The sequence below is a fragment of the Cherax quadricarinatus genome, chromosome 41, assembly GCF_038502225.1.
Source record: "Cherax quadricarinatus isolate ZL_2023a chromosome 41, ASM3850222v1, whole genome shotgun sequence".
NCBI classification, from domain to species: Eukaryota; Metazoa; Arthropoda; class Malacostraca; order Decapoda; family Parastacidae; genus Cherax; species Cherax quadricarinatus.
The window spans coordinates 22,529,155-22,543,202 of NC_091332.1; the positions used below are offsets into that span (position 1 = coordinate 22,529,155).

Below are 14,048 nucleotides of genomic sequence, written 5' to 3' on the forward strand. Positions count from 1 at the left end.
TCCAAACCACCTCAACAACCCCTCCTCTGCCCTCTGGATAATAGTTTTGGTAATCCCACACCTCCTAATTTCCAAACTGCGAATTCTCTGTATTATATTCACACCACATATTGCCCTCAGACATGACATCTCCACTGCCTCCAGCCTCCTCCTCATTGCAACATTCATCAACCATGCTTCACACCCATACAAGAGTGTTGGTACAACTATACTCTCATACAATCCCCTCTTGTTTGTACAATCCCCTCTGTACTTTCATGGACAAAGTTCTTTGTCTCCACAGACTCCTAAGTGCACCACTCACCTCATCCTTCATAGACCCATCTGCTGACACGTCAACTTCTAAATATCTGAATACATTCACCCTCCATACTCTCTCCCTCCAATCTGATATCCAATCTTTCATCACCTAATCTTTTTGTTATCCTCGTCACCTTACTCTTTCCTATATTCACTTTTAATTTTCTTCTTTTACATACCCTACCAAATTCATCCACCAACCTCTGCAACTTCTCTTCAGAATCTCCCAGAAGCACAGTGTCATCAGCAAAGAGCAACTGTGACAACTCCCACATTGTGTTTGATTTTTTATGTTTTAACTCCACACCTTTTGCCAAGACCTCGCATTCACTTCTCTTACAGCCCCATCTATAAATATATTGAACAACCACGGTGACATCACACATCCTTGTCTAAGGCCTATTTTTACTGGGAAATAATCTCCCTCTCTCCTACATACTCTAACCTGAGCCTCACTATCCTCATAAAAACTCTTCACTGCTTTCAGTAACCTACCTCCTATACCATACACCTGCAACGTTTGCCACATTGCCCCCCTATCCACCCTGTCATATGCCTTTTCCAAATCCATAAATGCCACAAAAACATCTTTACCCTTATCCTAATACTGTTCACCTATATGTTTCACTGTAAACTCTTGGTCTACACACCCGCTACCCTTCCTAAAGCTTCCTTGTTCGTCTGCTATCCTACTCTCCGTCTTACTCTTAATTCTTCCAATAATAACTACCATACACTTTACAGGGTATACTCAACGGACTTATTCCCCTATAATTTTTGCACTCTCTTTTATCCCCTTTGCCTTTATACAAAGGAGCTATGCATGCTCTCTGCCAATCCCTAGGTACCTTACCCTCTTCCATACATTTATTAAATAATAGCACCAACCACTCCAAAACTATATCCCCACCTGCGTTTAACATTTCTATCTTCACTGCCTCAAGAACTTCCCCCACACTCACAACTGACTCTTCCTCACTCCTACAAGATGTTATTCCTCCTTGCCCTATACACGAAATCACAGCTTACCTATCTTCATCAACATTTAACAATTTCTCAAAATATTCCCTCCATCTTCCTGATACCTCTAACTCTCCATTTAATAACTCTCCTCTATTTTTAACTGTCAAATCCATTTGTTCTCTATGCTTCCTCAACTTATTAATCTCACTCCAAAACTTTTTCCAATTTTCAACAAAATTTGTTGATAACATCTCACCCACTCTCTCATTTGCTCTCTTTTTGGACTGCTTTGCCACTCTTTTAACCTCTCTTTTTCTCTCCATATACTCTTCCCTCTCATATGCTAACTTTTTCTCCCTTACATCATCATTCCACCAATCGCTCTTCTTCCCTCCCGCACCTACTTTCTTGTAACCACAAACGTCTGCTGAACACTCTAACACTACATTCTTAAACCTACCACATAACCTATACTCTCACTAGCCCATCTATCCTCCAGTAGTTGTTTATATCTTACCATAACTGCCTCCTCTTTTAGTTTATACACCCTCACCTCTCACTTGCTGCTTCTATTTTCCTTGTATCCCATCTACCTTTTACTCTCACTGTAGCTACAACTAGAAAGTGATCTGATATATCTGTGGCCCCTCTATAAACATTTACATCCTAAAGTCTACTCAACAGTCTTTTGTCTACCAGTACATAGTCCAGCAAACTACTGTCATTACACCCTACATCATATCTTGTATACTTATTTATCCTCTTTTTCTTAAAATTCATATTAACTATAAACCCCTTTCTATACATAGTTCAATCAAAGGGCTCCCATTATCATTTACACCTGGCACCCCAAACTTACCCACCACACCCTCTCTAAATGTTTCTCCAACTTTAGCATTTAGGTCTCCTACCACAATTACTCTCTCACTTAACATCTCCCAAAATCTCTCTCTCTCCTTTACACTCCTCTCTTCTCCAGGTACATACACGCTTATTATGACCCACTTTTCACATCCGACCCTTATTTTAATCCACATAATCCTTGAATTTACACATGTACATTCCCTCTTCTCCTTCCATAACTGGTCCTTCGAACAATTATGTAAGTGTATTTTTGTAAGTGCTTTTGTAAGTGTATTTTTGGGGGTCTGAAACGGATTAATCTAATTTACATTATTTCTTATGGGAACAAATTCGTTCAGTAACGGCACTTGAACAGCATTCTGGAACGAATTATGGCCGAAACTCGGGGCACCAGTGTAGTTGTGAAAATATTTTCAGTAGTACATAACATCAGTAATAGTGCTGTATATAAGAGCAAACATGGTGTTAATGGAAACATGGCATTATTCAGCACAATTAGAAATATTTCAGTTAATAATTAAATAGCTCATTAAGTACAGTTTCAAAAATGTTAACCTTGTTGATATATTTCAGAAAGCACTATGAAGGCCTCACTGCGGCGATGTTCAGATCCACTCCGATGTCAGCACCTCTGGGATGCAATCACCACTATTCGCAATCACAAGCAGCTACCGTCATTTGACAGAATCCGACGCTATATGAGTCGGATGCATAACATGAAGTCTGGTAAGGACTATATAAAATTCATTTACAATGGAAGTGAGAGTAAATGGTGAAGAAAAGTCCAACAACAGTATAAATGATAAAGACTTAAGTTGAATTTGAATATTGATCATAGATAAATCAAAGAGGTAATCATATTAGGCAAACCATGAAAAAGATAACCCAGTCTCCCTCAAATTCTTCACCCCCTCAGGAAGAAATTAACTTTTTCAGACAGCTATAGTAATACAACACGCTTCATATGGAAAGTCCTAAAACCAGAGGGGTCACTATTTATTTTTTATTTATTAACACATCGGCCGATTCCCACCAATGCAGGGTGGCCCGAAAAAGAAAAACTTTCATTATCATTCACTCCATCACTGTCTTGCCAGAGGGGGGCTTTACACTACAGTTATAAAACTGCAACATTAACACCCCTCCTTCAGAGTGCAGACACTGTTATAAAATGCTTCTCATCCAATAAAATTTGGGGAGTTATTTTCTACTCTATGATGTGTCAACCTTGCTCACCCAATCTTACAACATGATTCCAGGCAGGCAGGCAGGCAGGCAGGCAATTTACTGGCGCTTCTTCTATACTCTCGCTTATCTCTGTGTGAACAAGTGCTTCACCAAAATGTGTTAGAATCTCCTTTAAATCTACAATCACTGCGACAATATAGAAATGGAATTAATCAGTGTTTCATGTGAGATAGTCAAATTATTGTAAAAATAACTGCAATTGGTAAGAGGTTCAGAATAACAATACCTTCATCAAAAAACTTACCTTGTCAGAAATAGAACAGGCCTCAGGTTCTATTCATCAGTCCAACTCTAATCAGTTTTTTTACTCCATTGTTTGTCTTCTACTAAGGCAGGGGGACCTGAAGAAAGGAAATGCTTTCACCTTCATTTACATATTCAGTTACTGTCTTGCCAGAAGTGTGTTGACATCACAATTCAGGCTCCCTCTTTCAGAGTGGAGACATGACCCTTCCCACCTCTAAGACTCAAATTTGGCTAACCAGTCTCATTGAATTTCTTCATAGATGTTACCATGCTCACACTCCAACAACACGTCATTCCACAGCAAGAAATGAATCTAATATTCCTTGACTCGTGTATACTTGTATATACCGGTGTGTACATTGTCTAACTCTTGTGGTGCTGTTAACAAATTTACAGAAGCCAAGAACATTTTTAAACATACATAAACTATTTATAAAAGTGAAGACCCATCTAAAATCATTAACTATAGGCTGATTTCCAACTTGCCATTACTATCTAAAATATTTGAAAAGTTAAATACACAAGTGATATGAGAACACAAAAATTGTTGATCTAAGAAAAGCTTTTGATACAGAGGGTTACAACATCCTGCTCCAGACAACATAACCTCATTCCCAGTATTCAAAGAGCTGTAGCTATGTACAAAATATGCACACATACTGGTGTACATATTCAGTGTATATGACACTCAATACAATTTTTTTTTTTTTTTCAACAAGTCGGCCGTCTCCCACCGAGGCAGGGTGACCCAAAAAAGAAAGAAAATCCCCAAAAAGAAAATGCTTTCATCATCATTCAACACTTTCACCAAACTCACACATTATCACTGTTTTTGCAGAGGTGCTCAGAATACAACAGTTTAGAAGCATATACGTATAAAGATGCACAACATATCCCTCCAAACCCCTCCTTTAAAGTGCAGGCATTGTACTTCCCATTTCCAGGACTCAAGTCCTACTATATGAAAATAACCGGTTTCCCTGAATCCCTTCACTAAATATTACCCTCCTCACACTCCAACAGATCGTCAGGTCCCAAGTACCATTCGTCTCCATTCACTCCTATCTAACACGCTCACACACGCTTGCTGGAAGTCCAAGCCCCTCACCCACAAAACCTCCTTTACCCCCTCTCTCCAACCCTTTCGAGGACGACCCCTACCTCGCCTTCCTTCCCCTATAGATTTATATGCTTTCCATGTCATTCTATTTTGATCCATTCTCTCTAAATGACCAAACCACCTAACAACCCCTCTTCTGCCCTCTGACTAATACTTTTATTAACTCCACACCTTTTCCTAATTTCCACACTCCGAATTTTCTGCATAATATTTACACCACACATTGCCCTTAGACAGGACATCTCCACTGCCTCCAACCATCTCCTCGCTGCTGCATTTACCACCCAGGCTTCACACCCATATAAGAGTGTTGGTACTACTATACTTTCATACATTCCCTTCTTTGCCTCCATAGATAACGTTTTTTGACTCCACATATACCTCAACGCGCCACTCACCGTTTTTCCCTCATCAATTCTATGATTAACCTCATCCTTCATAAATCCATCCGCCGACACGTCAACTCCCAAGTATCTGAAAACATTCACTTCTTCCATACTCCTCCTCCCCAATTTGATATCCAATTTTTCTTTATCTAAATCATTTGATACCCTCATCACCTTACTCTTTTCTATGTTCACTTTCAACTTTCTACCTTTGCACACATTCCCAAACTCATCCACTAACCTTTGCAATTTTTCTTTAGAATCTCCCATAAGCACAGTATCATCAGCAAAAAGTAACTGTGTCAATTCCCATTTTGAATTTGATTCCCCATAATTTAATCCCACCCCTCTCCCGAACAACCTAGCATTTACTTCTTTTACAACCCCATCTATAAATATATTAAACAACCATGGTGACATTACACATCCCTGTCGAAGACCTACTTTTACCAGGAAGTAGTCTCCCTCTCTTCTACACACCCTAACCTGAGCCTCACTATCCTCATAAAAACTCTTTACAGCATTTAGTAACTTACCACCTATTCCATATACTTGCAACATCTGCCACATTGCTCCTCTATCCACTCTATCATATGCCTTTTCTAAATCCATAAATGCAATAAAAACTTCCCTACCATTATCTAAATACTGTTCACATATATGCTTCAATGTAAACACTTGATCTACACATCCCCTACTCACTCTGAAAGCTCCTTGCTCATCCGCAATCCTACATTCTGTCTTACCTCTAATTCTTTCAATTATAACCCTACTGTACACTTTTCCTGGTATACTCAGTAAACTTCTTCCTCTATAATTTTTATAATCTCTTTTGACCCCTTTCCCTTTATATAAGGGACTATACATGCTCTCTGCCAATCCCTAGGTACCTTCCCCTCTTTCATACATTTATTAAACAAAAGTACCAACCACTCCAACACTATATCCTCTCCTCCTTTTAACATTTCTGTCATGATCCCATCAGTTCCAGCTGCTTTACCCCCTTTCATTCTACATAATGCCTCACGTACCTCCCCCACACTTACATTCTGCTCTTCTTCACTCCTAAAAGATGGTATACCTCACTGAACAGTGCATGAAATTACTGCCTCCCTTTCTTCCTCAACATTTAAAAGTTCCTCAAAATATTCTCGCCATCTACCTAATACCTCCCTCTCCCCATCTACTAACTCCCCTACTCTGTTTTTAACTGACAAATTCATACTTTCCCTAGGCTTTCTTAACTTGTTTAACTCACTCCAAATTTTTTTCTTATTTTCATTAAAATTTCTTGACAGTGCCTCTCCCACTATCATCTGCTCTCCTTTTGCACTCTCTCACCACTCTCTTCACCTTTCTTTTACTCTCCATATACTCTGCTCTTCTTATAACACTTCTGCTTTGTAAAAACCTCTCATAAGCTAACTTTTTCTCTTTTATCACACCCTTTACTTCATCATTCCACCAATCACTCCTCTTTCCTCCTGCCCCCACCCTCCTATAACCACAAACTTCTGCCCCACATTCTAATACTGTACTGCATTTTTAAAACTATTCCAACCCTCTTCAACCCCCCCACTACTCATCTTTGCACTAGCCCACCTTTCTGCCAATAGTCGCTTATATCTCACCCGAACTTTCTCCTCCCTTAGTTTATACACTTTCACCTCTCTCTTACTTGTTGTTGCCACCTTCCGCTTGTCCCATCTACCTCTTACTCTAACTGTAGCTACAACTAAATAATGGTCTGATATATCAGTTGCCCCTCTATAAATATGTACATCCTGGAGCCTACCCATCAACCTTTTATCCACCAATACATAATCTAATAAACTACTTTCATTACGTGCTACATCATACCTTGTATATTTATTTATCCTCTTTTTCATAAAATATGCATTACTTATTACCAAATCTCTTTCTACACATAGCTCAATTAAAGGCTCCCCATTTACATTTACCCCTGGCACCCCAAATTTACCTACTACTCCCTCCATAACATTTTTACCCACTTTAGCATTGAAATCCCCAACCACCATTACTCTCACACTTGATTCAAAACTCCCCACGCATTCACTCAAAATTTCCCAAAATCTCTCTCTCTCCTCTACACTTCTCTCTTCTCCAGGTGCATACACGCTTACTATAACCCACTTTTCACATCCAATCTTTATTTTACTCCACATAATCCTTGAATTAATACATTTATAGTCCCTCTTTTCCTGCCATAGCTTATCCTTCAACATTATTGCTACTCTTTCTTTAGCTCTAACTCTATTTGAAACCCCTGACCTAATCCCATTTATTCCTCTCCACTGAAACTCTCCTACCCCCTACATCTTTATTTCACTTAAAGTCAGGACATCCAGCTTCTTCTCATTCATAACATCCACAATCATCTCTTTCTTATCATTTGCACAACATCCATGCACATTCAGACTTCCCACTTTGACAATTTTCTTCTTATTATTATTTTTAGTAATCTTTACAGGAAAAGGGGTTACTAGCTCATTGTTCCCGGCATTTACAACACATTTACATTTACAACATTTACAACACGCATGTCTTACGGAGGAAAGATTCTTATTCCACTTCCCCATGGATATAAAAGGAAAAGTAATAAGACCAAGAACTATTAAGATAAAATCAAGGAAAACTCAGATGAGTGTGCATAAATAAATGTGTACATGTATGTGTAGTGTGACCTAAGTGTAAGTAGAAGTAGCAAGACATACCTGTAATCTTGCATATTTATGAGACTTATGAGACAGACAAAAGACACCAGCAATCCTACCATCATGTAAAACAATTACAGGCTTTCGTTTTACACTCACTTGGCACGACGGTAGTACCTCCCTGGGTGGTTGCTGTCTACCAACCTACTACCTATAACAAATTTTTTACCTCAGCAAAAACAAATTATGAAGAACTATAACAGATCATATAGACATAATACTCGAAATAAATATTATTTTTTTTTTTTTTATTATTATCACACTGGCCGATTCCCACCAAGGCAGGGTGGCCCGAAAAAGAAAAACTTTCACCATTATTCACTCCATCACTGTCTTGCCAGAAGGGTGCTTTACACTACAGTTTTTAAACTGCAACATTAACACCCCTCCTTCAGAGTGCAGGCACAGTACTTCCCATCTCCAGGACTCAAGTTCGGCCTGCCGGTTTCCCTGAATCCCTTCATAAATGTTACTTTGCTCACACTCCAACAGCACGTCAAGTATTAAAAACCATTCATCTCCATTCACTCCTATCAAACACGCTCACGCACGCCTGCTGGAAGTCCAAGCCCCTCGCACACAAAACCTCCTTTACCCCCTCCCTCCAACCTTTCCTAGGCCGACCCCTACCCCGCCTTCCTTCCACTACAGACTGATACACTCTTGAAGTCATTCTGTTTCGCTCCATTCTCTCTACATGTCCGAACCACCTCAACAACCCTTCCTCAGCCCTCTGGACAACAGTTTTGGTAATCCCGCACCTCCTCCTAACTTCCAAACTACGAATTCTCTGCATTATATTCACACCACATATTGCCCTCAGACATGACATCTCCACTGCCTCCGGCCTTCTCCTCGCTGCAACATTCATCACCCATGCTTCACACCCATATAAGAGCGTTGGTAAAACTATACTCTCATACATTCCCCTCTTTGCTTCCAAGGACAAAGTTCTTTGTCTCCACAGACTCCTAAGTGCACCACTCACCCTTTTCTCCTCATCAATTCTATGATTCACCTCATCCTTCATAGACCCATCCGCTGACATGTCTACTCCCAAATATCTGAATACATTCACCTCCTCCATACTCTCTCCCTCCAATCTGAAATCCAATCTTTCATCACCTAATCTTTTTGTTATCCTCATAACCTTACTCTTTCCTGTATTCACTTTTATTTTTCTTCTTTTGCAAACCCTACCAAATTCATCCACCAATCTCTGCAACTTCTCTTCAGAATCTCCCAAGAGCACAGTGTCATCAGCAAAGAGCAACTGTGACAACTCCCACTTTATGTGTGATTCTTTATCTTTTAACTCCACGCCTCTTGTCAAGACCCTCGCATTTACTTCTCTTACAACCCCATCTATAAATATATTAAACAACCACGGTGACATCACACATCCTTGTCTAAGGCCTACTTTTACTGGGAAATAATTTCCCTCTTTCCTACATACTCTAACTTGAGCCTCACTATCCTCGTAAAAACTCTTTACTGCTTTCAGTAACCTACCTCCTACACCATACACCTGCAACATCTGCCACATTGCCCCCCTATCCACCCTGTCATATGCCTTTTCCAAATCCATAAATGCCACAAAGACCTCTTTAGCCTTATCTAAATAAATATCTCTCTTTGATATTCTACATATTTTGTGAAGGGATTCAGGGAAACTGGTTAGCTGAACTTGAGTCCTGGAAATGGGAAGTATACTGCCTGCACTTTAAAGGAGGGGTTTGGGATTTTGGCAGTTTGGAGGGACTTCTAAACTGTCATATCTGAGCACCTCTACAAAGACAGTAATTATGTATGAGTGATAGTGAAAGTGTTGAATTATGATGAAAGTTTTTTCTTTCTTTTTGGGTTTTTCTTTCTCTTTGAGCCACCCTGCCTCGGTGGGAAATGGCCAGCGTGTTAAAAAAAAAATAACTCCACTTGAGTAAACACTGTGCAAACCAAAGGACCCAAAATTTGAAACAACCTACCTTAAGGATAAAAAAAAAAAAATACTGTTTCCCAATAGTTCAAAGACTCAAAAAAAAAAAAAAAAAAAAAAACATTTTTTGAATTTGGTGTAATGCTTCATGTAATGGCCACAAGCAGTCACTATGTCATTTTTATCTTAAACTGCTACCTTACTCAATTTTTACCACTTCATTTTAATATAGACCACCTGCTGAGACCTAAACCACCACTTTTTTTTTTAACACTCTGGCCACCTTTCACCAAGGTAGGGTGAAGCAACAAAGAAGAAACACTTTTACTTATTCAATCATTGTCTTGCCAGAGGGTCACCAACATCACAGTTCAGATGACCCTTCTGACTGCAACATCCTCACCCCTTTTTTGAAATGCAGGCATTATACTTCCCACCTCCAGGACTCGAGTTCAGCTAACTGGTTTCCCTGAATCCCTTCTTAGATGTTACTTTATTCCAACTTCAACATCAAATCATAAAAACTGTTTGCCTTCACTCACTCCTATCTAACACACAGAAACCTGCATGAGCTGTAACCCCAAATTCTTTAAACCCGTATTCTTCCCTCAACTCCAGTTCTTGTTCATTTCCACCTTCCCCTATCTCCCTCCACCATTTATTTCATTTTCCATGTGCTGTACTAGTAACTCCAGCTCTGCTGAAATAAAACCTTTGATGATATTGTCATTGCTTGATGATATTGTCATTGCCCTACTAAAGCCTCCCACCTCAGGCTGACAAATTTCCAAAGTGTGTATGTGTCCCATGCTGCGTGATGGGCTATGACAGGGAAACAAAGCCGTCTTTTGTTCCCACTGTGTAACTGTCATGTAAAATAGGGTAGTAGCATACTGCTGTTGTATCCAGCTTTGCTAAATAATAAAAAAAAATCTGTTTTGCCTCTTCTTTGTAATGCTAAATGACCCTTATGAAGTTTAGTGCTTTTCATAAATATAATACTACAGTAGTATATTTACTCTGTGCCTTAGTGTGCTGTGAATCAAGATGTCCGTGTGTTCTTTACATCCAGTTTTATTAGCTGCAGTTATCAATAGTATACCTGGAGTATACCTGGAGAGGGTTTCGGGGGTCAGTGCCCCCGTGGCCTGGTCTGTGACCAGACCTTGTACTAAGGAAAAACTAGTTCTAACCCAGGCTGTCAGATTTTTTTGTAAATTAGTAGAAGGCATTACTTTTTCTTCTTTTTTACTCTTTGAATTCTGTTTAACAAATTATTATTATTATTATTGTTATTATTATTATTATTATTATTAGTAGTAGTAGTAGTAGTAGTAGTAGTAATAGTAGCAGTAGTAGTACGTATAATGTTGTTGCTTTTGTGTTTGCATTCATTTTAGTTTTTATTATTATTATTATTATTATTATTATTATTAATAGTAATACCTTTTTATTGATGATGCATTGATTTCAACAGATGAGGTGGAGAAGCATCTTGAAGAATGTGCCAGTGATAACCTTATTGCTGTTACACGCAAGGTGGGCCAGAAAGGCTCCAAAGTTGGCATCGAGCAAGAGGGGTTCAGGTTGCCCACACCACCAGTAAGTCCTCTCATTTATTTTATTTATTTATTTATTTATTTATTTTATGTCTTTGCAAACAGTACATTGAGATTTTGCATTTATAATAGTGGGTTGCAATGCAAAGAGAGCCTCTATTATGTTTAGGCATTATGGGCCAACTTAACTTTATTGGCCCACAGACTACTTAACACTAAGGATTATATCATAGTTGTACAGTAAGATAGTAATTATTTCATAATTGTACAGTAGATTATTATAAGTGAATCAAAATTTGTATAAGACAAAAGATATATTCATATATTCAAAAATGCTTCTTGTGAAAACAATGATTCAATTATATTCCTGTCAACAATGGATAAAAGGTTCAAAGTGATTGTTGAAGTTATGATGCGGGAGTACATAAGTATGTGTGTACTGAGTATTTAGCGTTTAGTCTAGTCTGATTAAGTGACTTTTGAGAAGAGTCTTAAATTGATTTTCAGATTGGGTTACTTTAATATCTTCTGGTAATGAATTCCGTATTTTGGGGCCCTTTATGTGCATAGAGTTTTTACACAGTGTGATATGGACATGAGGTATATCAAAAAGTGATCTGTGTCTTGTGTTGTGGTCATGTGTCCTGTTTAGGTTGGTGAGGAAAAGTTTGAGTGGGGGGTTTATATTTGCGTGTATTGTTCTGTATATGTAGTAGGCACATGAATAAGTATGGATGTTCTTAATGGTGAGCAGATTCAGACTTGAAAATTGGTGGAGTATGCTGGCAGGAGTGGGAATTTGTTATCATTCCTACTTCTGCCTTTTGCTGGGTTATTAGGGGTTTTAGGTGATTGGATGTTGTTAATCTCCATGCACAAATTCCATATGTAAGATAAGGGTATATGAGTGAATGGTACAGTGCCAGGAGAGCTGATTGTGGAACATAGTACCTTATCTTTGATAGTATGCCTACAGTCTTGGAGATTTTCTTGGTGATTTGTTGTGTGTGTGTCCGGAACTTAAGGCTACTGTCAAGGTGGATATCTAGGAATTTTCCCTCTGTGAGTCTTGTGACTGATGATCCGTTTAGCATTATGTTAATTGGATCATTTGCAGCTTTGTTTCCAAACTGAATGAAATAGGTTTTATCAGTGTTCAGGGTAAGTTTGTTAGTCATCGTCCAGGCAGATATTTTCTGTAATTCGGCATTGACTGTGTTTGGGTGGGAAAAGACATATGTAGTGTCATCTGCAAATAATATGGGTTTGAGTAGCTATGATGCATTTGGTAGATCATTGATGTAGATGAGAAAGAGGAGTGGTCCAAGGACACTTCCTTGTGGTACTCCTACTGTGATTGGTTGGGTGAAAGAGTTTGCATCATTTGCATACACATATAGAGTTCTGTTACCAAGGTATGATTTTAGGTAGTTGAGGGAGTGGCCTCTGATACCATAGTGCGTTAATTTGGAGTACAGCATTTCATGGTCGACTGTATCGAAAGCTTTACGTAAATCAATGAAAATACCCGGCGGGCCTCTTTCTTTTCGAGTGCGGTTATTACAACCCAGGATTCCAAATGGCCTGTTACCCCGGGTGTAATGGGAGCAAATAAACACAGTAGAAAAAGTTTAGACTTATATTATCCTTCACCAATTTATAACAGCAATATGTACACTATGTACAGTGATAAGTACGTGTATTGTGCACTCCACGGTAAGCAAAGCAGAAATAGAAGCCACAAGATAGCAGACCGTGCTTCAACCAGCTCTAGAATGGGAATGACAAGGGCAGACAGGAGAGCGGTACCCACATAACCTCTGCGATTGCCAAAACCATCTTCTTATTGGCTAGAACCTGGTCACTAGTTGAACGACGGGGCCCCATCATCAACTCTTAGCAACCTGGTTCGCTGGTTGGGGGAGATAGCCTGTAAATGAGGGTGTGTACATGCGCCGAATAAAGGTTACGTACTCTTTGCATGCCACACCCCCACCCCGAGAAGGCTCAGGATTAGGCTGCCACCTCCCAGTGGTAACCGTGCCACCATGGCACAAAATAATGGGACCGCCTTTCCTCTCCACCATCCAACTCTTAGATAGAGCTCAGCTTTTCTTGTGACCAAAAGCCAAACCCTAAACTTAGAGTGAGACAGCAGTCAGACAGGCTAGCATAGGTCCAAGATACAGGCGGACGGTAGCCCGCATCCCCTCACTAAAAAAAAAACCCCACACCAGGGGATAAAAAAAAAGAGCATGAAAAGGGGTTACCACAAATAACATCCTAACCTAAATAAAATATTATACTCTAGATAAAGAATCTGCCAACATATTTTCTTTGCCGGCAATATATTTAATGGACAGATTTTAGGGTTGCAGCCTTAGCGTCCAGCGCATAAGCCTTGTGTTGTGGTTCTTCATGGCTTGGAGATATACTAGAGGATTGTGATCACTGTAGACTGTGACCACCTGCGATGTCTGGCCCACATAAACATCGAAATGCTCTAAAGCCAGTACCAGCGCGAGGGCTTCTTTTTCAATGGTAGAGTAAGCCCTCTGATGTGGCTGGAACTTGGCTGAAAAGTATGCTACAGGCTGCAACTCGTTGTTCCCGATTTGTAATAGTACTGCCCCAACCCCAGACTCACAAGCATCAACCTGTAATGAAAAAGGTTTGGAGAAGTCTGGAGAC

At 39.5% G+C, this 14,048-nt stretch overlaps 1 protein-coding gene across 5 annotated transcripts in view; it reads left to right on the top strand.

The window, feature by feature from the left end:
* Window positions 1-14,048, top strand: part of LOC128695942 (zinc finger MYND domain-containing protein 11) — a 208,081-nt gene that overhangs the window by 59,234 nt on the left and 134,799 nt on the right. For all 5 annotated transcript variants that reach the window (XM_070093069.1, XM_070093070.1, XM_070093068.1 and 2 more), the window contains 2 exons: window positions 2,701-2,853; window positions 11,276-11,400. In XM_070093069.1, coding sequence (XP_069949170.1) covers window positions 2,701-2,853; window positions 11,276-11,400 — 278 coding nt within the window. The remainder of the gene's footprint in view (window positions 1-2,700; window positions 2,854-11,275; window positions 11,401-14,048) is intronic.